The sequence below is a fragment of the Colossoma macropomum genome, unplaced genomic scaffold, assembly GCF_904425465.1.
Source record: "Colossoma macropomum unplaced genomic scaffold, Colossoma_macropomum, whole genome shotgun sequence".
Classification (NCBI taxonomy): Eukaryota; Metazoa; Chordata; class Actinopteri; order Characiformes; family Serrasalmidae; genus Colossoma; species Colossoma macropomum.
The window spans coordinates 12039851-12063419 of NW_023494795.1; the positions used below are offsets into that span (position 1 = coordinate 12039851).

At 38.8% G+C, this 23569-nt stretch overlaps 1 protein-coding gene across 1 annotated transcript in view; it reads left to right on the top strand.

Annotated features, from left to right (window-relative positions):
- fip1l1a (FIP1 like 1a (S. cerevisiae)) overlaps positions 1-23569 on the top strand; it is a 51590-nt gene that overhangs the window by 1153 nt on the left and 26868 nt on the right. Inside the window, exons 2-10 of the mRNA XM_036581483.1 lie at positions 642-705; positions 4328-4373; positions 4476-4546; positions 4700-4749; positions 5281-5385; positions 6906-7033; positions 7378-7421; positions 12538-12637; positions 12811-12952. Of these exons, the coding sequence (XP_036437376.1) occupies positions 642-705; positions 4328-4373; positions 4476-4546; positions 4700-4749; positions 5281-5385; positions 6906-7033; positions 7378-7421; positions 12538-12637; positions 12811-12952 (750 nt within the window). The remainder of the gene's footprint in view (positions 1-641; positions 706-4327; positions 4374-4475; positions 4547-4699; positions 4750-5280; positions 5386-6905; positions 7034-7377; positions 7422-12537; positions 12638-12810; positions 12953-23569) is intronic.

Here is a 23569-nt window from a genome sequence, read left to right on the forward strand (position 1 = left end):
AAAATGTTTCAGCATTGGACCAACGCTTAGATCTGACTGATCGATCATGCCTGTTGGTTGATCAAACCAATATTTGTGGAGACCTTGATAGTTTACCGGAAGAGCTGAACATTCAGGTAATGCTAGACTACTTTGCTAAAAATGTCTGCATTTGTAACTCTCTCTAAATAAACCGGGACAAAACTTCACATCTCCAAAATGGTAACTTTACAGGAGAAGGTAAAACTGCGTTTGACTTTGGATGTAAATTGAAGGGGCAGGATTTTTGTCAGAGTAATTTTAGGCTGTTTCTATTGGTCTATTGAAATTTTCACACAATGAAAAAGACAAAAAACTAAGATATATAAGGTTTTGGCCCGACAGGCACAACATGTCTGCGTAATGCTAATCCAGATAGATCTGGTACTAATTTCTACATTTTCTAAATGCACATCAGCAGATTTGTACATGAAAAATATTGGATTTCGTCATCCTATTCCCATAGCAACACATCCCTACCTGCAGACTATTATTGAGTGGAATCTACTTTTAATAACCTCTGAGCCTTTATTAAATCTCCCAGCTCTGTTTGCCCATGACTGTGTTTTTCAGTCTTATTTGTGCTGAGATCTTCACTCACTTTCTGTGCCTATTTCTCATAGAGAATGATGAAGATGATGCTATTCCTGTTGATGATGATGAGAAGACAGAGACTGAGGTTTTCAGGTGAGTGTCTGTTTAATGTCTACAGTCTTACACACGTTGTCAGATGATACATGTGTGTGTTCTGCAAAAGACCACCTGTTATTTATTTAATTTATAGTTAAACTGTCAGGAAAAAAAGCATAAAACATATTAAACAGAAAATTACACAGCAACTAATTATAGTAAATATAATGTCAAAATGTCCAGTATTTAGTGTGTTCACACTTTGCCTTTACAACAGCTTTCATTTTTTTAGGAGACTTGCTTTCAGGTTTTTAAAGAAATCTGCAGGGATATTTTTCCATTCCTCCAGTTCAGTCCTAGAAGTTGGTTGTATTTTCTGCCTCTCGTGATCCGAGTAGTCACAAACACATTCAGTGATGTTGAGGTCTGGACTCTACGGTGGTCAGTCTATTGGCCCGAGAACACCAGTAGTTTCTTTATTTGATTTGCAGATTGTCTTCTTACAGAGCCCTGCTGGTGACATCCCATATAAATAAAAATAATGAGTGGCCACGAATTAGTAAGGTGTGGGAACAGGAATCTAAAGCGTGGCCACATTGTAGTAAGGCAAGGGAATGCCTTATAACAATGTGGCCACTAAGTCGTGGCCACACGTTAGGATCTTGTTCCCACATCTTACTAAGTCATGGCCACGCATTATTTTTATTTATACAAGATGTCACCAGCAGGGTTTCGTATCTTCTTTTCTTTGTCTATTTCTTTTTCTCTATTTGACAGATACATCTTTCCGACCCATAGCATTGAGCTGTCTTCTCACAGTGGAAGAAAGCAGAGTTTGATTTTCTCCTCTCTCTCAAAGACGAAAACTTTGAATACTATTTGGTGACACATTTGGTGGAAGGGGTGGGTGATATGTAAAAAAACGTATATCAGGATACTTCAAGACATTTTCACGATACATGATATACGTCACAGCATTTAGTTTTAATAATTTGGATCAAACGAACAGAACCTGTAGTGCAACATACTGTAAATGCTACTAAAATATACTTTAATATGCTTTAAACTTTTTTTGCATACAACCTACAAAACTACAGCAATTTTTATTCAATGTTTCACAAACTTTTCTGCGCTGAATTCAATTAAACGACTAATTATGCTGTCTTCGTAATGAAACATGCAGTCGGTGTTCTGTAAATGTTGACTATCCATGAGATCCTCAGAAAAGAAATCATTTATCATGATAATGATAAAATATCATATTGCCCACCTTATTTGGTGAGTCCCATTTTCTCATTTTTCATTTTCATTTTTCAACCTTAGTTTTGGAAAGTCCTGTTTTTTCACTTAATTTGTTTAATCTCCTTCTTTATGCAAGATTGTAATATAATATCTATTCACCTTAGAAATATCTCCTGAAAATGAATTTATCCTTAATGGCCATTTTGACTGGAATTTAATAAATATCGATATCTGGTCTGTATTCCCTGGCCGGACGACCAGGGTCCTTTCTGTGTGGAGTTTGCATGTTCTCCCCGTGTCTGCGTGGGTTTCCTCTGGGTTCTCCGGTTTCCTCCCACAGTCCAAAGACATGCAGTCAGGCCGATTGGACACGCTAAATTGCTCCTAGGTGTGAGTGTGTGATTGAATGTATAAGTCTGTGTGTATGTCCTGCAATGGACTGGTGACCTGTCCAGGGTGTATCCTGCCTTCCACCCAGTGATTGCTGGGACAGGCTCCAGCTCCCCCCGCGACACAGGAGAAGCGGCTTAGAAGATGTGTGTGTGTGTGAGTGGTCTGTACCTGGCCCATGCCTGCTATCATCCCACCAAAGTGGATCCATTCTCTACTCAGAGTAGAGTTCATTCTCATACATCTCTAATATTGCTCCCAAATATTGCCGCCTGTTTGAACACACCCTCCGCTGAACTGACTCATACACACTTTTTGTGCACTTGTCCAATGACTTTCCAACTGCTGCCCCTGGCACTGTGAGCATTGGCTATTTCTAGGTCCTGCTTACGCTCTAATGATGTGCTTGGTTGCATTTGTATTAGAGTCACATTGCTTGCAAGGGAGCGTGAGTCGGGCACTGAGTTGGAGCAGAAGCGGTTGATGCATTTATTTCTCGTTAGGTGGAGTTGTCCTGCACTAATGAAGCATGTACATTTAATGCCCCTTTCAGTGCTTGGTGATAACCTCACTATGGGAAGCCTTCAGGCCCAGCATGTGTGGAAAAATTCACATTAAGACATTTTTTATTATTGTTCTAAATGTAAACATGTCACATTAACAGATTTTTACATCCTCAGCCCTTATATAAAAAAATACACATTTATAATAAGAATTGCTACAGATTACAGACAATAACAAAGCTAAAACATATCTATATGCAGTCCCTCTGTTTTAATTGAATTATTCATTACTCTGGTGGGTGTGTGCCTAACCACTGTGGACCACATTCTTATCAACAGAGGAGGTGATACAGTTTCAAAGTAATTGATCTCTTGTTGTTTTAGAAGATTTGGCTGGAACTTTTTAAATCATATCAACATGTTAACTCTTATATTTCCACATGTATCTGTGCTGATGGCTTTTCATAGCTTGGAAACTCATTAAGTGTGTTGCTTATGCATATCAGAGGGGGGAAGCGCCATTTCCTTAGCTTGCCTTCGGCCAAAGCGAGAGTCATTTGACGTATTCTTGGCTTGACGCGGCGATTCTCAGCGATTGCATCGCGTCACTTTCATTGGAGTGGCACAGGAGCTTAAAGATGCCCAAGTGTAAATTTCACTTCTCAGCTTATTGGCCTTAAAGAGGCCTGATAGGGGCTTTCACTGCTGAAGCCTGGCGTGTAAACTGATCCACCAAGCCACTCCTGTTGTAGTGGAGAAGCTTTTGTATTTAGTAACATCTGTTTGGGTGCTGATCTTGTCAGAGATACAAGATGCCCAAACAGAACACACAGAATGATCTGAGAGGTAGTGAAGTACTCCAAACTGCACTGTAGCCCCTCCTGCACCTTATCAACCTACCTTCAGGTCTCAGTCTGGTTTTCTAAAAAAGCACTGCACAGTGTAGCGTCTTCCCTGCTGCAGGACACCTTATTCAACTCAAAGTATGAAGGGGTTGATAAATGTGGTGACTTAAATTAGGTGCCTTAAAGAAAACACTAAGGATTGGCCGACATGCCCTGGCAATCTCCATTTTGCTCCCTGTTTACTGATATTTAATATCTGTATTTTTAATTCATACTTCATAAATGCAAACAAGTGGTGAGGTTTTTGGCATAGGTGCTCCCAAAGTGTGGAAGACCCTCTAACAAGCGTTTATTTCATTTATTTATTTATTTATTTTTTTTTTTTTAAATAGTTTGGGGTGGTTTTTATTTCCACACCTCAATCAGACAGTGGGCACTCATTTTATTACTATTTTAGTTTTTATACTTTTTTTATTGTTGTTAATTTTTTAATTGAACTTTTATTTTTCCTTCGTAATTTTTGCTTTTAATTTTCTGTTGTTCTCTGTTCTTCTCCATTCTGCTTTTTATTTGTCTTTTTCTTTGTAAATTACTTTCATTTGCATGTATGAAAGGTACTACATAAACAAAATGTATTATTATTATTATCATTATTTTTATTATAAGAGTGGAGTTTAATCACTGCTCTGATTTCCTCAGCGCGCTCATCGGGGACGTGGAAGGTGTTAATGGAGTGGGCAAACAGGTGATTATTTTTCTTTATCAGTAATTTTCTATCACTTATTATGCAAAATGAGCAAAAGCAGCAAATATTTTTTCTTGTGTTACGTGGGACGGTGATGCTCAGAGCGACTCGGACAGCGACGATGATGTGTGTGTTACCATTGGTGATATCAAAACGGGTGGCAGCCAGACCATGTGAGTAGGCCAGGGGCCAAAAATAAACTCTTGTGCCGTTTTTTGTGTTTCTAAAGTCACTTTATCAGGAGAGAAGTTTAAATGCTTTGCATAAATGCACAGTGACACCGTTATAATTATTCTAATCACTGTGTGTTTTCCCTTTTGCTGCAGCACTCCTGTCAATATCATAATAAAGACCTCTGACAGAGCCAGTTTGTCAGGTAATAACATTCTGACCTTTGATCTCACAGCTCATTAACTTACTCCTACAATTTTAAACCTTGTCTCTGTCTGTTACATCTGTATTGATCGGGTTTGTAAAACTCACTCATGCATGTTTGGCAGGCTGAAGCTTCTCCACATGAGGGTGCTATCAGCACTAAAATTGACGTTGTGACATTGTGTGTCCATATTGAGTTAACTATTTATTTTTTTTAATTTCTAAAAACACACAAACACATTAAAATGATTGTGGTAATCAACGTTGCCATACAGATGCAGCAGATTACATTACAAACTGCCCAAATATTCCTTCATGAATAACTAATTTCTATTGCAAATGAGGGAACATTTGACATTTTTGTACTGGCTCAAGTCTGAAAGTTTCCTTGAATGTTTCCTTACCAATATCTACATCTAGTACTGTTTCACCTTCAGGGACCCTAATGTTACCTTCTGACCAGTGAGTGTGCAAGACAAAGCTTTTCTCACTGGTGCACTTTAACTCCTGTGTGTATTCTCCTTTTCCTCAGGCACGAAGGTCAGAGGAGTGGATCTGGATGCTGAGGACAGCGTCAGTGGCACTCTGCTGGACGCGGATGTAGAGTCATTTGAGGAGAAGCCGTGGAGGAAACCAGGTGTGTGTGTTGGATGGGTTGAAAGCATTTTAGGTTAGATTTAATAGAAATATGAGCCTGATGGGTGTGAATGGACATGGAAAACAGAGTTTGAATGCTTCTGTGCTAACCTTGGATCTTGTGTGAATAATGGAGTAGCATGTGGTCAGGGATGCCTTATGTTACTAATAAAGGCAACTTTATGGGGCTCCTAACAACCATACCAGAGCTTGTAGACCATAAAACCTTCACCATCAAATAAAATTTCTTTAAGCTTTTATCTTTGAGAGAAAGGAAAAAAATCAAGCTTTACTCTTGCTAAGATCTGAAAGAATCTACAGGTGCTTCTGTCCATCCTTCCACTGTGAGAAGACAGCTCAAAGCTATGAAGTCTGAAAGGATGTATAGCTGTCAAGAAGCCTCACTGAGAAAAGTAAATGAACAAAAAAGAAGATAATTTGCAAATCAAGCAAAGAAGCTGCTAGTGTTCAGAACAATGAACTGACCACTTCAGAGTCCAGACTTCAGGATCACTGAATGGGTTTGGGATTGCCTGGATTCTGAGAAGCAGAAAATGCAACCGACTTCTAAGACAGAACTGGAGGTGTGGAGAAATATCCCTGCAAATTTCTGGGCTGAAAGCTGAAATCAGGTCTCCTAAAAAGAATGGAAGCTATAATAAAGGCACAGAAGGTGGACACACTAAATCAGGGGTGTCATACTCAACCGCTAAAAGGGCCATATTAAAAAATCTCAAGAAATCCGTGGGCCAGCTGTGTTTTTATTTCATTTTTACTTAAACGAATATGAAAATGGCACAAACTGGCCTTATACAGATATGTCAAAAATGCAACAACAAAAATAGGCACTGAATATTTGAATTATTAAAAAAATAAATTAAATAAAATATATTGTTTTATATAAAACAATAGGCTACATAGCTACAGATATCTCTTAAATCATTTTAAATGTCCACAGGAGGTATGTTTTTAAAAACTGCCTATTTGCTTGAACTAGACACCAGGCATCTTATCTTTTTGTGTAACTGCTGTCCCATAGATTGCTGTTGGAGGAAGGGCGTCGGAGTGCACATAATGTTGCAGTGCATGCTGGGGACTGTAGTGCAGCTCAGAGTAAAACAGGCTAATATTAATAGAAAAGTAAAATTATTTTGCGGGCCAAGTACGATTGTGCCACCGGCCTGACTTGGCGTGCAGGCCATGTGTTTGACACATGGGCACTGAATACTAAAAAACCTGACCTTATATTTAGCTGTTGAGGCTACTGTGTAATTCCAGTTAAATATGTTTTCTGCTTTTTTCCTAAAAATGAATAACTTGTACTTAAATCACCACTTTGACTAGAAACTAAATAAAAGAAAGGTGGTCTCGGATATTTGCACAGTACTATATCTCCAGCTATCAGCGCCTGTCTCCAATAAAGGCATTTATGATAGGTGAGCTGTTCTGAGATGCAATTTCATGACTTTTCCTTGCTGTGCATGTCTGTTTGTGTGTGTGTGTGTGTGTGTGTGTGTCCAGGTGCGGACCTGTCAGACTATTTTAATTATGGCTTCAACGAGGACACCTGGAAGATGTACTGTGACAAACAGAGGAGACTGCGAATGAGCATAGAAGTCATGACCTTGGGCTCCTCCAGTAAAGTCGTTGTACGCTCTGTTATTCTTGACTCTGTCCTAATTAATTCAATCTAAGGCATGTGGGTGTAAAGGAAGCCTTTACAGTAATGTGTGTGTAATGTTCTCTCTCTCTCTCTCTCTCTCTCTCTCTCTCTTTCTCTTTCTTGCTCTCTGACTTTCTGTCTTTTTGGCTTTCTCTCATTTTATGTTTTTTTCTGTCTGTTTCTTTCTTTTGTCTTTTTCTCCAATTCAATCTTTCACCCTCTCTCTTCCATTCTGTCTCTCTATGTCTCTCTGACCCTCTCTTTCACATTGTGTTTCCCTTACACTCTCTCTCTCTCTCCCTCTCTCTCTGTCTCTCTGTCTCTCTGTAGGTGAATCGTGGTGATCTCTCCTCTAAATCTGATTATTCCTGCAGGTATGTAGTCCCTTTCCTCATTGGCTTTCTAGACATTTTAACGTGTTTTGGGTGATTCTAGTAAGTCAAATTATCTTAAATCTAGTCAATATGTTTGAGTTTTCTCATTTTGAGATGATTGTTGCCTTTTAAGATTATTTAGCTTATTTTTAGACTTCTTACTTGTATTAAGTGATTGTAGTTGTGAGAAATATGCTTGAAGCAAACCAAAATATCTACCAATATGGTGAGATAATTTGACTTACTAGAATCACTTAAAATGCATTGAAATGTCTAGAAATAAATTAAGTGATAGTATGATGAGGCAACAACCATCCCAAAATGAGAAACAGTAGATATATTGACTCAATTTAAAATAATTTCACCTGCTAAGACATCATTTTTGCAGTGCACTAATACTGAGAATAACAAAACTATAGTCTACTTTTTAGCTAGCTCTCTTTTGGTTTAGCACCATGAACACCACTGGCTGGAGGGATGAGCTGCTAAACTGCATGACTAAATTATGCCTATTTGTTAATACTGCTCTATTGCATATAGTGATTTCAGTTGTAAGAAATGTGCTTGAAGCAAACCAAATTATCTGCTAATATAGTGAGATAATTTGACTTACTAGAATCACGTAAAACACATTAAAATGTCTAGAATTAAATGAAGTAATCTTATAATGAGGCAACATCCATCTCAAAATAAGAAATAATAGATATGTGGACTTAATTTACGAGAATTTCACTTGCTGAAACATAATGTTTGCAGTGCACACATTTATTGCTACCAAACATGTGAAGTTCTTGTAGAATTAAACTTCTTCCATAGTGGTACTTGGACTGCCCTGTTCATGTATTGTTCCTTTGTTGTTTCTGCACCTCTCACAGTGAGTGAAATAGCTTGCTCGTCTACAGAGATATTGATATTTTTGAAAGCGTATTTTCTTTCTCTGCATTTTGACCTCCTGCCAGGCACAAAAGCTGTGTTTAATGGAGCTTTTGGAAAATGCTGTCCAGAGTGGAGATTTTAAAAACTGTTTTCTGTTTTCATGTTGATGCACGTTTATGAAATCATGAACGTCACATGCGTGGTTATGGCTGATCCACGAGTGGTGAACATGTTTTGTGGCCCTGCATGTCTGACATGGCTGATAACCGGGCTGCTTCTGGGTGCTCAGTAATATGAAGTTTAATTACTTGTTATTGGCCACACAAACAAATGAATTTCTTTTTGCTTTATCATAACAGGAGACATAATCTGAAAAGCAATGCGAGGATCTGGTAGAATTAAACTTCCTCGGTAATAATACTTGGACTGCCGTGTTCATGCATTGTTCCTTTGTTGTATGATTTAGAAGATAGGGTAGATGTTTAATGTTTGAAACAGCATTGTGCAAAAGGAGAACTAATCCTTATATTTTTAATTGGTAAAAAAAAAAAAGATGAAATATTTAGTTATTGACAGACTATTGGCCGCATTTTTCCTTTTCCTGATTAACTGATTAATCAAAGCCATAACAAACTGACATAATGATTGTGGAAATGATTGTTAGTTTCAGTTTCTCTTACTGATGTTACTGTGTTTGAGCAGAAGAGGTGAAAACGTTTAGCATAACAATGGTGTTTAGAAACATATTTGATGTGTTATTCAACTTGAAAAGTTGCATTTTCTATGTTTTATTTTGTCCCTAACATCCATTTATGGCATATGTGTGGTTCTATGTACCAAAACAGTTACAGTTCATTTTTACATAACTATTTAACAAGCTGTTTTTTTTGCTGCACCTCTAAAACTGATATATGTAAACAGTCTCAGTTTTAATTGGCTGCCCTGTACAGTGCCTCATTCAAAAAGCAGTCCAGGCAGAAACACTCCTTATTACTACAGTGTGAATAGGTGAGGATAAACTGGTGTAGGCTGAGTAGGTGAATATGTGCAAATGCATGAAGTTTAAAGACCTTACGGAAACTTTTGTGAATTCAGAACAGGCTATTTTCGCAGCTCACTGTCGATATATGAATTGTATGACTGGGGAGGGAATGGTATGTTTTAAAACTTAAACAGGACTTACATGCTACATCCAACTCTCTTATTTCAAAAAAGCAAGGAAATTTCCTTTTCCAGTAATGTGAACCCTGTAGATGTACTGTATTGTACACCTGGTTCAATTCATCACTCAGTTAATTGAGAAATCAAACTCTGCTGGACTCCAGTCCTCAGTTTTGAATGATATGGTAATGGCTTTTGACTGTGGCCTTTGTAGACCCTTTGTATTTGTCAGCATCAGTCCTTCCTTTCTGATCCCTCATTCACCCTTTCTCCTTGTGCACTGTTTTCCATTTATGGATCTCTCTTACTCACTCTCTGTCTCTTTATCTCTTTCCCTCTCTCATACACACATATTCTCCAAAAATAGTCATCTATAAAATTCTATGAAACGGAAAAAGTATAGACTTAGTTGATGGCTGCCACTTCTGTGTTTTTGCTAGGTGTATTTTTGTCCATTTTTATAGATACCAGTGTGTCACAAAGTGTCAGAAACTGCATGAGTAAGTCTATTAACGACTACTTAACAACTCTATGCAGTTTGATGCACGTGTGATTATTCAGACATGCAGTTTTGCATGAGGTTTTACTGGTAACTGTTAGCTTCCACTGCTTGTCTATGATAGCTTTGTAGCTCCAGTGCTAAACTAGAGAAGGAAAGTTCAGTTGCTATTTTCACGGGTTACAGTTTTTGAGCTAGAGCCAAAAAACTTTGCAGGATCGTAGAACTTATACAGGTGTGTGCAATAGTATAATGCACTTGTGCTTTTGGGATGTATAATTTTTGTACAGTGTATGTATATATATATATATATATATATTATGGCAAGCCAAACAGGAAATATTTAATGAACATTGATATATATGGAATGAACATCATTATATATGTACAATGAACATTGATATATATGGAATGAAAGTCGCTGTTGTTGAAGGGTTGAGGATGGCCAAGAAAAACTGTACATCAATAAATGGGCATTAACAAACTCCAGGTGGAGCTTAAAGGAAGGGAATTCTGATAAAGTGACCAGTATCTATACACAGTGATCCCGTGGACAGAGTGACCTGAGAGTGGCTGATATATGATGTGAAGAAACAGATGGGTCAGTTTCAATATATACATAATTTGACATGGTGCAGAAGAAGAGTCAGATGAGGCCATAACTTCTGTTTGAAAAATGCTCTTTTATTGAGAGCAAGGGAAAACAATGCCACTTGAAAAGCAACTGAAAATTGAGGTAGGTCACTACCTCAGCTCAGAGTTAGGGAGAGTGTGTTTGTGTTTGGTGACCCTCAGAAGAAAGAGTAGGGCTAGGAGTGACCTACCTCAATCAAATATAATAAGCTCCACCTGGAGTTTGTTAATGCCCATTTATTGATGTACAGTTTTTCTTGGCCATCCTCAACCCTTCAACAGCAACTTACATTCAATATATATCAATGTTCATTGTACATATATAATGATGTTCATTCCATATATATCAATGTTCATTAAATATTTCCTGTTTGGCTTGCCATAATATATATATATATATTATGTGTGTGTGTGTGTATATATATATGTGTATGTTAGCAACCACTTGGGATGCCATGGAAATGACCCGTGGAAATGACACCTTAGAATCCATTTGGGATTCCATAGCAGTGGCCTTGCAGCATCTTAGCAACTAGCTGGGGTAACATAGCTGCAGCTGAGGTTTCATAGCAATGGCTTTGTCAAGCCACCTTAAAGTTTGTTCGTGAACCTTCCCCTCCTAGTTTGTTTAACAATTCCTTCAAGGCCCTCCTAAGCGCTAGGTCAGGTTTCTGTGTTTCCGGGTTATGTGTAATAGCAAATGCAATATTGATGTGGTCCATTTTTACTTTATGAAGTCTTAGTGACTGAAATAGCTTAGTGTTTAATTTATGCCTGTCTGAATCTGTGGGAGTGTTCACGTACTGTGTACTTTCATGCACATGCGGTCTTGTAGAAGTTTGCTTGAATTAATATAAGGTGTGTTATGGAAGAAGTGTTTTTAAATCTGTTGCATTGTGGGAACAAGGATTTTTTTTTTGTCTGCTGTGTGAAAATACATCAAGTATTTGTATGAGGCTGTACATGCTGTTCAGATCTGATCAAATCATTTGATTTAATAATAATGAAATAAGCCCTAATAGGCTGTGCATTTCAGTTCGAAGGGGTATCTTTAGGCACATGAAGTTTTTGTAAAACAGCAGTGAAGTACAGTATGATAAACCAATGATCAATAAATAATTAAATATATTTATTTTTTTTCCCCTGTGGACAACTAATGAAATTTTGTGATTTTATGTATGTTATAATTCACTTTTACATAAACATTTTCCAACCTGTCTTTAACTTTTAGATTTTAGCAGACCTGGACTGTTTTGTTACTGTGTCTTTAAGACCAATATATGTAAATAACATCTGTTCTTATTTTCTGCCATGGAGAGGAAACACTCCTTATAACTTCAACATGAATGAGCGGGACTAAACTGCTACGGGCTGAATAGGCACACATATGTAAATGAGTGGGTTTTCATGATGTCACGAAAACAACAGGTTCAAATTTTGGCAGCTTAGTTTCGATATCAGGACTGTGTGGAGTAGGGAGTGGATGGTAAATTTTGACAATGTTTATACCCACAATTTTCCATATTTTTATTAAAAAATGTAGACACAGAAAACAAGTTTGGACTGAGTTCTTTTTGAATACTTTCAACACTCTTGAAATCATCAGATTCATCCTCTCGGGGAAGAGATCCATATACAACTGATGTTACAAATGTTCTTCTGCATGTTGCATGCCATTACACATTTCCACCAGAGAGGTCTCCATATCCCCTAATCTTACATAGTGTACCTTTTAAAGTGAATTAAAGTGTAGCTTTAGATGAATTCAAAATATCACCACAGTAGGTAGGAACTTTCAGTGCTCTTTCCATTCCCTGTTCTCTCCCTACACCTCGCGTGTAAACATGAAAATCATCTTAACTTAAATGGACTTAATACTCATGATCCATGTGTGTGTGTGTGTGTATGTGTGTGTGTGTGTGTGTGTGTGTGTGTGTGTGAGGATAGGAAGTCGAACAGCTCCATCAGTGTCATTGGAGGACAGACGGGGACCATCAGTCGTGTGGAAGGACGAAGACGTCACACCTCAGATGAGAGCAACACACAGGTGTGTCTATGTGAGAGAGAGAGAGGGACAAAGGGAGAGGGAGTGGGAAGTAAAGGTGGGAGACACATTTGTGTTTAATGAATGGAGCACGTCAAGAGTGTTGTTATATAAACCTTGCCCTTGTGTGTGCGTTGCGGTGCGGGTGGGTTTGTGTGGGTGTGTGTGTGTTGCAGGTGCAGCCCTCCTCTGAGCAGTCCTCGGATGCTGAGTTGCAGCCCCCCAAACTGCATCCTTTCTTTCCTCCCAACATTCCTCCTCCCCCTTTCCCCCCTCTCTCCATCAGCACCACTTCCCCTCTCATACCACCACCTCCTCGTAAGTCCAATACACACACAGAAACTCGCACACACATACACTCTCCAGTGTACTGGTTTATGCATCATAGTGATGTCATAGCAGGATTGCGCAGCACAGGTTTTTTTCCTTCACCTTTCTTGAGACCTAAATATTAATTTAGCTATTGCGTCAATGCTAGAAGCTTGCTGAAGTCAGTGCTTAGTATCAAAGCTCTGTAGGCTGTCATGAGTTGCTTTTTCCCCAATGTTTTTGTTTGTCTTGCCAAATTTGAAAACGCCAGATGATCTTTATGTTGTGTGATCACTTCATGATGAATGGTCCAATAGACTTGGTCCAATATGACCTGTCCTGCTACATTAACATCAGGGTTGAGTGGTAACAGAATATGTATAACAACAGTATGTACTCAGGATACAAAAGAACTAACTCTAATCCGTTATAGTTACAGAAAAAAGACAGTAATCAGATTACAGGTACAGGCTACATCTCCAAAACAGCTCTAACAGGGCTACTGACATCTAAGCCAAGTGAAAGTCAGTGCTTTATATTACCAAAGTAGAAAGTGGCCGATCCAGTGACACCCATTACCTTTTTATGAGGAGCAAAGAATATCTCTGTCACTTGCGTATGGCATGAACAGTACAGCGAAATTGACATACTGACAACTGAGAAAGTGGTACAGTACTATAAAAAGCAACAAGAATGTCACAGTCACAGTCTTCAGCTATTTGCTCTAGACATCTATGGCTAGTGCTGTACAAGGAAGGGCTCTTGTTTACTAGCCTTTACCCACCATGGTGTGCTGTCAGCTGTTATAGTAAGCCAAGTAGGCAGTAAAAGGTCAGCAGTTTTTTCTCTCTAAATGTGGAAACTACAATGTAGTCTAGTTTTGTAGTTAGTGGTTGTCAGCCTCACTGTAACAATGTCTCTGGGCCATAATGCTTTCTAACTGGCATCCCAGGCTCCCCAGTTAAAATGAAATTCTGGCATAGTTTTGGCAATTATATATAAACTATATCATTTTTTTCATAAAAAAAGATTTAAAGATGTCTTACTGAAATTAGTTTGAATTAGTTTTTATTTAATAACATTTTTAAAAAGATGAATAATCCACAAGTAAAGGAAATTCATTAGTTTCCGTCACTTTAATGAAGTAATCCTTTGGATTAGTTTCCATATTAAAGTTTTTAACTTGTAATATATAATCTCTTACAGCTATTATGTGTGTGTGTGTGTGTGTGTGTGTGTGTGTTACTTAACTGCACATCTTTAACGTTTTGGTTTAATGAACTACCAAAATGAAATACTATGTTTTTGCTGTCATTAGTGATCTGTTTATTTTGATTCAAGCTTCAAAGTCAAAAAATGTTTCTATTTATCCATGAGAAACCAATAAATGTGGTTAAAGGTCATTGTGTCCATGTGACTGTGGTGCTCTGCCCATATGGCCAGCCACAGGGAAAGCGTTAATTTCCTTAGTCACCTATAGCTAACAGGTCATAGGTCCAGTGTCCTGTGGTGTGTCCTGGCACTCTTACTATTGGTCTGTAAGTCAAGAAGTCAGCCAATCAGCAGATGTCTCAGCCAGTCCTTATGAGATCTGAAGGATCTGTCTAGAAATTGTGCTTTTCAGTGAAAAACAAACACACGTCTGCGTAACTGTGGGGTAGCTGTGCATGTATGTCCGTGTGTGTGTGTGTGTGTGTGTGTGTGTGTGTGTGTGTGTGTGTGTGTGTGTGTGTGCGTGTGCGCGCACTACAGGCCAAAAGCTTGGAGGCAACACTCTGATAAAATAAATGGATATTGTATGTGAAAGAGATAATGGACAGTAATAGATAAACAGAGCACGTTTACTGCTGTCTTTCTGCTTGTTCCTGCTCTTTTTTTCATATTTTCAGTCCTAAACCTGCCCTATTTTAATACAGCTTATTCAGATGATCTTGAAGTCTTGGTGAACTGAATCACGTGTGTTAATTAGGGGTCTGTAAATAATTAAAAACTGGTAAATGTAAGATAAAGACTGAAGGCTTTTCCTATATAGTACATTTGCAAACCAGTGGAATAGTTTGGAACACTTGATTGTTGGCATATTAACATAATAAAAAATATTTACGGACATTTAAATGTCACTGCTTGCTTATATACTTTTGGCTTGTATGTATGTGATAGAAAGAAAAGAAACATAAAAGATTGAAGAGAAGACCGAGATGGTCTTCCAAACTCTGTATGAATGTGAAAGTGTGTAGTTTTGTTTTTATATGCACGTTCCTATATGTTTGTGTGTGTGATCCAGTGCTCGCACATGCACGCCTGTATCTGATCACGCCCATATGTGCGGGAGCTCTTGTATGCATGTGTGTGTAACCATCTGCAGGTTTTCTGGGCATCTCTGGCTTATTCTCTGTCTCCCAGTCTTCCTCATCAGCTGCGTCTGTGTCCAGAAAGTCCACAGCTGAGCTCCCGCAGCCCTTCATCTTCAAAGCCCCGTCAAAAAATCATACCCAGCCAAATCCCGCACCCCCTTCCGACCCCCGCAGACAACCTGACCCTCATTCGCCCCAAAATGCCCCTTTATCCTCTTAATACTACCAAAATATCAAACATCCGTGCCAGACCCTGCCTTTGAAGTTCGCCCTTTTAAGCCTGACTGGGCCGTTTTATCGTAGTACCCTTCCTCTATCTTTAAACGAAGCCCCTCCACATAAACCCACAACCCCTTACTCCCTTCACATATACACACACACACATGCGCTGGCCTGTCCCGCGTTTCCTTTTGTGATGTAGATGTGTGGTGTTGGGCTAAAAATAGCAGCCCCGGGGCAGCAGAAAGTGCCACGCCAGCAAATCTGCAGCATGAGAAATGTGCTGAATGACCCAGCTGGAGAGAAAAAGGGAGAGAGAGAGAGAGAGAGAGAGGGATGGTGGAGAGTACTGCAGTTAGGAAAAGAAAAGGTATACAAGGAAAGGTGTTAAAGGGAGGAATGCCTGTAAGAAAGGATGAAAAAATACAGGACAGTGGAGAAGACAAATTGGGCCTGATTGATTAAACCCCTCAGCAAATGAGCACCAAAACCGAGACCCTTGGGACCAATTATGGCCTGATCATTGATACTGTTGCTAAAGTGCATGTGCTAGCATATTTTGCTGTATTGTGAGAAAGTCCATTTCTGAAAAGCCAATGTTTGAGAGAAAAAATGCCTCTGGGTGTCCAAAATATTGAGGTGTCTAAAGTCATTTTGAACTAATAGGTGGCCAAAAAGGGCCCATCTTTAAATTCACATAGTAAAATTTACAGGAATTTTTCGGTCTGGGAGTCAATCCCAGAATGAGTCTATTTTCCTACTCCAAGCATTTAGAAATCAATAGTCAACTCCAAAGCTTTGGACTCGATTCCACACAGTTATGTTCAGGTTTCCCTCAAGTGTCAAATCATAGATGCGCGAGGTATCATGTATGAGATATTCTGTTACCACTGTCTAGACAGCCTGTCTGAAAAATGGGTCCTTTCACAATGCACACATAAATAGATCAGCTGTGTTTTATATCAGAAAAAGTGGAAAACAAAGTAAAATGTGAAATTTGTAACAAAAAAATGGCTTACAATGAATGTTTGTATATCTGTGGTAAAAACAAAAGCCTCGCATAAACGTTGTGCGCTGCTCATGCTTTTGTGCTGTGGCAGTCATGCACGCACAAGGGCTAGATTTTGAGCACTTTTCTAGAGTCATGAACAAAAACTGTGGTGACTCAGTTGCATGTGCATGTGTTTAGTTTGTTTTCATGACTGAGCCTCGTCGGTGCTGAGAAACTGTTGTTCTAGCTTTAATTAGCCTGTTTCAGCATTGTCTTTATGTCTTTGTGTCGTGTGTGTATCTTTGAAGTTGTCTAGTGAGTCTGTTGTCATGAATTCTGAGTGAAATCATTACTCCCACTGGTTTGGCTGGGGGGTGGTGGCAGTCTTTGCATTAGCCACTAGGCCTCAAGAGCTACACAGTGTAAGTGTGCGCTAACAGCACAATAAAGAACATTTCCGTACCAAGATGCATCCTCTACTCAACTGTAAAGACGAATGCGTCACTGAAACATTCAGCTTTGCTGACCAATGTCGAGACGTCATTATTTTCCTGGTAATGTAGGGACGTCTGTTCATCTGTGAGGAAGTAATTAGGTGAATCTCTGCATTGATCTTACCAGCATTCTGACTCCGGCATGAGTTTACGCTTAACCCCCGTTCTGCTTAATTATTAAATTCCTGCGTAAAAGTGCTTGTGTGAAAGGGGTTTTTCTCCTGATTTTTGGAATTAAGAATTAAGAACTACCAGACTCGATTCTCTTTTGCTTGAAATAGGATGCGGAATAAAGGTTCTGTGCAGGTACATTTTTCATTCGTCAAGGTACAAACAATGAAAGTGTTCCCTCAAAGGTACAACAGTAGTTTTAAGATCCAATTGTGAACCTTAAATAAGTTTATCCAGGTGAAAAGTACATATTTGTACCTTTTTATAACCAAATGTTTTAAAACAGAACAATAAAATAAAAGCCTGGAGACGAGACGGGGTGTGTGGAGTCAGTACAACTTAGAAAATATAATTTCTATAGATTATGGTACAGTTATGTTCCCTGACTAAAGGTACTGAGATGTACCCTTGAGAGAACCACCCCAGTGACAAGACGGGGACTGACCCAGTGACAGTTTGGTACTTTTTTTCCGAGAGTGTAGGAGTTTACCTTGCAACAGCATTAGCTAGCTGTTTCAATGAAATATATCTTACAAAAGAGCAAAAAAGAAGAGTAAAAAGACGTGTAGGAATGGAGAGAATGTTGTTTGGTGACAAGTACCTCAATAAAATCAGTCAGAATCCTCGTCCCTTCTGGCTTTTTTCCTAATTTCCAAAAGTTGAAGTCCTAGTGGAGTGGAATGTAATCAAATGGTGACTCTAAAAGAGGAACGTGCTCAATCGGAGAACGATTAAATGACAGCACAGGACACTAATGTCTCTCGACTGTATAGGGTGACACATGGGCCGGAACCGTGTAGCTCATAAAAAATAAATTCCAGACTTTAGAGTTTCAGTGTTTTGTTTTTGTACGAGCTTCTGCCTCATCCTGACAGTCTCCATCTCCATCCTGCCGTTCTCCAAATGCCTCGTCCTGTAGGTCTCTTAAAAAAAAAAGCTTGATAAAAGCCAGCTGGCCAAAACTAGCCATTCATTCCTCTTCTCTGAAAATCCAAAATAAAGCTAGAGAATAGAGAGCTGATAAGTGCAGTCTGGAATTAGCTGGAACTGTAGCACCAGGACAAAATGACATTTGATAGCAATTTCTTTCTCTGAGAGGGGCCTTGGGCCAACGTGGTGTTGTTGAGAGTCCAACCTGTAAATCAAAGCGATGGACGTCACAGGCTCTTAAGCTTTGTGAAGCAGGTGGAGTTGTTTTCAGAGCAGAGAGCTGGACTGGTATTCATTCTTCTTTTATAGGACCTGAGTTTGTTGGCACTGGTGGAAAAATTCTGCATGCAGTCAGTACACGCAGGCTCCTTCTGGGTTTGAATTAAAATGTAAATTAGAACAATCCGCAGCACAAAAGGCCTACAAGTGGAGGATGGTCCTGCATGCAAGTTAACTTGATTTAAAGGTAATGGTGTTGTCTGGACATGTAAGGTCATAGCAATGACTTGTCTCAGTTTGTGAAAGTAAGAAAAGGGTTTCAAATACAAATCGGTTGTTTGCAGTAAGTCAAATGACCAGAGACCGGTGTTGAGATTTTTCCTTTGTATGTCTAGCCAAAGCTTTGTTGACTGGCCAAAAAGGGCAAATCAGGTTCCACTATATTCCACAGTGATCAACACTACTCTTATTGTGAAACTTATGAAAATTGAGACTAATGTAGAGGCACTAGCATGAATTACCATAGACTGATGCATAAGGGAATGAAGCCATGGAGGTGAAGTTGGCTGGGGCCGGTTTCACCAGCTAGATATGTTGTAAATGTTTATTAACTTTTGATTTATGCATGACTAAATCAAAATGGATTGCGCCACAAAAACTAGGTGTATTGTTGAGCTTATTAGTAATATTTACAAGGGTTTTATTTCACAATGCAGAATTTATGGCTTAGCCAGCTAACTTTAGGCTTGTTTCGATCTAACCCTAGATTTTCTGTCTCATAATGGTGGATCACTTTTCACCAAGCCACATCACCATGGCAACTTATGCTGCATCTCCAGGGAAGTTCAGGATTTCAAATTATAAACAGCTGTTTAACTAATCAAAGCAAATATTTGACCAATTAATGCCAGACTTCTGAAAAAAGTGGACCTTTCTAGTCCTACAAAATGTTAATAAGCACTAACACAGTAAAAGTGGCAACAGCTTTTTACTGTTATAAATACTGTACACACACACACACACACACACACACACATATATATATATATATATATATATATATATATATATATATATATATATATATATATATATATGTGTGTGTGTACATACACACATGATCACTTATATATGGTCAGCTCCATAATTATTGGCACCCTTAGTAAAGATGGGTAAAAGAGGTAATAAAACATTTGGTTAATTAGCTCAATTTCACACTGAAAATATGAGGAAAATTGAGCTTGTTAGACGTTACTGGAACTTTCAAAAAGCTATCAGGGTCTTCCAACAGGACAGTGATCCAGAACGTACATCCTGATCACCAAAACTGGTTAAATGATCACAGAATCAAAATTTTGACATAGCCATCCCAGTCCCCTGACAAAATCTTCATTTCAACCTGTGGAGCCCTGGAGAATCTGTAGAGATTATGTATTTAGAAGTGGCATCAGATTCCCCTGTATTCTCCAGTATCATCAAGCATTACATGAGAAGAGTTAGTGCTATTATGTTGGCAAAAGGAAGTTGCACAAAGTGCTGAATGTGGGGATGCCTATAATTGTGACACATGCAGTTCTTTTTTGTAGTTTGTTCAAAATTTGATAAGGCCTCTTGTTTTTTTTAGACTGAACTGATCCAAATTAAAGGTTAGATTTTTCCTTCATATTTTCAGTGGAAGATTGAGCTGATAACCACAAAGGCAATTTCCTGACCTTTTTTTAACCTTTTTTTACAAAGGGTGCCAATAATTATGAAATGAATTACACTGCTGTTCAAAAATTTTGTAGTCACTGTTTTTAATAAAATAAAAAAGTTTGTTACAGAAAAAATAGTCTAATATAATGTCAGTAGTTTATAACTTTATATATATATACTTCTGGCCTTAATACTCATTATGTTAATAGAGCCAAATATGAACTGCAATTTGTTGGCAAATGTCCCAGCTGGCTCAGAACACTGTTTGAATGAGCTGCTGTGGTGGTGTGCAGGACCTTTTTGGCCCACTTCTGCCATTGCTCAGAGGCATCATCCCTAACCAGTGCATTAAATTAGCTTTTGTATCTAATAGAAGATTTCTAATAGCACTTCATATGGCACTAGTTCATACAGCACTTCATCATTTTGGATTGTCTGCAAGCACTCAGGCTTTTAAATGGGCCGGCGGCCAGCGACGCAGTGACACTTAATGAGGCCGAGGGAAAAAGAGGGAGAGACTAGGAGAAAGAATGGGAGGAAAAAGAAAGCAAGACACGCAAGCACGATTATCAGTCTCCGCCATTAGCTCTCTCATACGCTGCCAAGCATGTAGCCCCAACCCTGCCTCACACGCACTCAGGTACACGCAATTACACACACACACAGAACCATATGGCACGCTAGCTCTGTGCTTGTTTGTGCGTGTGTGTGTGTATCAGTGTGGGATGTTAGTTTATCAGAACATCAAGTTGGGCAACTACCTTGTGCAATTTAGTGCAGGTTTCATGCAAAGATTGCTTTATCCAGTGCTGGATCATTGGTCATTATGAGTAGGGCTATAATAAGATTCACACGTTATTATACAGCATTTAGTGCTGACCAGGGGCGTTGCATTCAGTATGGCGCCGCCCTACCTGTTACCATTAGCAAAGAAAAAGAAGCCCTACCAGTTACCATGAGCAAAGATAAAAGAAATTGCTATATTGCTAATTACTAATTACGATAAACTATAAACAAACTGTATTGAAATAACTATTTTTCTACAAAATACTGTTAATAATGTTTTTTTGTATATGTCTGTAAAACTGACTGGAAGCTCAAATAGCAGTTTATATATCATATTTACAACAGCTAGAAGCTGTCACTGTGGTGTCTATGTCTGTCACAGGGGCCACTGTACTCCTAACTCCTAACATTAGATTCAGTGCAGTGCCCTTAGCTAATCAGCCGCACAGAACAATACTGTCTAAAGGTGCTTGGGGAAAATGCCCCTGACCAATCAAGTGGCCATCGCTTGGCAAAATTAACACACTGATTTAAAATGATTGGCCCCATGTATTCTCCAATTCAAAGCTTCTGGTGCCAGTTTTAGTAAACATGGCCAACACAATTTTAGAGAACTCAAGTTGAGAGAATCCGAAAAACCTTCGATAAACATTTAGACATATATGATCATAATAAAAAACTAATTATAGTAATCTTTTGAGCTGAAAGATTGTTTCTGTATCAAAATCACAAATTGAAAGAATGCAGTTTTCAGTTCGCAAGAGCTGCAATATTTTATCATAGTTTAGATTATTGACAGTGTTGTCTTAACAGACTTTAAGCAGGAAAAGTTAACCCAGTAATATGGAGCTTATAAATTTCGATGCATCTGGCCAAACAAGAAGCAAACAAATATGAAATGTTAAAGCCTCAAGCCAGAAGAGCTGGATTTGCTGGTGATTTTGGCCAAAAAAGATAGAAAACAATCATAGTTTGAAATCAATCACAATACTGGTAAGAAAAACTGCAGTTTGATATTTTCTTCATGTTGTTTAGCTGTAGAAGTCTTTGTGTTAATTGTTGTGCAGCTCTGGATGATCAAAAACAAAACTAGCATTTCCTCTATGTTGGATGAGTGACTGCCCACAGAGAAGGCATTCTCAATATTTATTGGTCAGGTTTAGGTGACATATGCTCTTTCTTTAGTGGTCAGCAAAAAAGAAGTGCATTGCACGGCCTATATAAGAGCTTTTTTAGTGGAGCACATTCCTCCATAGACACTAGTTTTACATGGTGAAACATCTGCGCAACTTCAGTTGCTCTAAACTGATATAAAACTTGCCTGTCTGAGTGTGAAACCTGCTGCACCACATTTGAATCTTGTTTGTGACTCGGCATCAGCATTCGCAACCATCTCAACTGAAGCGAGTTTCATAAAACAGCCAATCAAAACATAGATATCATACTAGCGTTGGTTCTGCTTTATTAGCTTGCTATATTGTGATCTAAATAGCTATTTTTTTTCCTCTCTTGACCCAAAAATAATGCTGGCAATAATTAACATTAGACACTAATTGTGCAGACTGGTGGAATTCTAGACACTAATTGTGCAGACTGGTGGAAAGTTGCATGCAACAGAAATTATGGTTAATGCAACTTGCAACCTGCAACCAGTTGCGTGAAGATTTCACCGTGTAAAGTCTAAAGAGTGGATTTGGAAGGTGGAACTTTCATGAAACTGAACACATTGCAGATGTCTTTATGTAATGAGAACAAAAAATGTATTAAGAAATATGAGCCGGGCATTTGGCTAACTAGTGGAGTGATGGAATGTATTACATGCAACTTTGCTTGTGAATTGCTTCGTGTAACAGTCAAGTTGCACTGATACACTGTTGTAAAAAGCAATAGGAGGCTAGCAGCTTTCTCTTCTCTGTAATTATGTGATGCATTCATGAATGAAAGAATGAAGCAGAAGGGGGAAAGGGCAGCTTGTGTTTCAGATCATTCTGATGACTGGCAGTGTGTGAGTGAGGGGAAGCTGTGTCTTTATTTCAGTCTGGCTGAGGGAGAGAAGTGTGATCCCTCTTTTCCTCTAACTTCTATTTTTCTTTCGGCCCTTTCCCTTTTTTTTAAAGGGGTTTTGTTGTTGAAAACTTTCATTCTTAGGCTGCCTCTCGTCAGGGGGCTGCGTGGAAAAACAAAGAGGGATGGTGCCCAGATGTGTGTATGTGCACTTGTGAGTATGTGAGTGAGTGTGTGTGTGTGTGTCTGTGTGTGTCTGTGTGTGTGTGTGTGTGTGTGTGTGTGTGTGTGTGTGTGTGGTGCATGTGTGTTCATATGTGTGCTTTTGTGATCAAAGTAAAGTTTGTATGTGTGTGTGTATGTGTGTGTGTGTTTGTGTGTAAAGGGTATTTAGCGTGTAGGGTTGTGCTGTCACCATTAGCCGGGTCAGGAAAACTAACAGTCCTGCTGGACACACTCTGACTGGAAGTTTGATTAAATGTTAGAAAGTCCCACAGGGTCACAGCCATTTGGAGAAAAGTAAACAAATGCTGCTTGTCTTTATTCCCCTCTCTCTCTCTCTCTCTCTCTCTCTCTCTCTCTCTTTCTCTTTCTCTCTCTATCACTCCATCTTTCTCTTTCTCTCTCTTTGTCTCTGTCTATCTCTCTCTCTCTCGTTTTTTTTTTATCTGTCTCTCTCTTCCTTTGTCTCACTCTGTGGCTCTTTGTCTCTTTCTCACTTTGTCTCTCTCTCTCTCTCTCTGTGAAGTGTCAGAGAGATTGG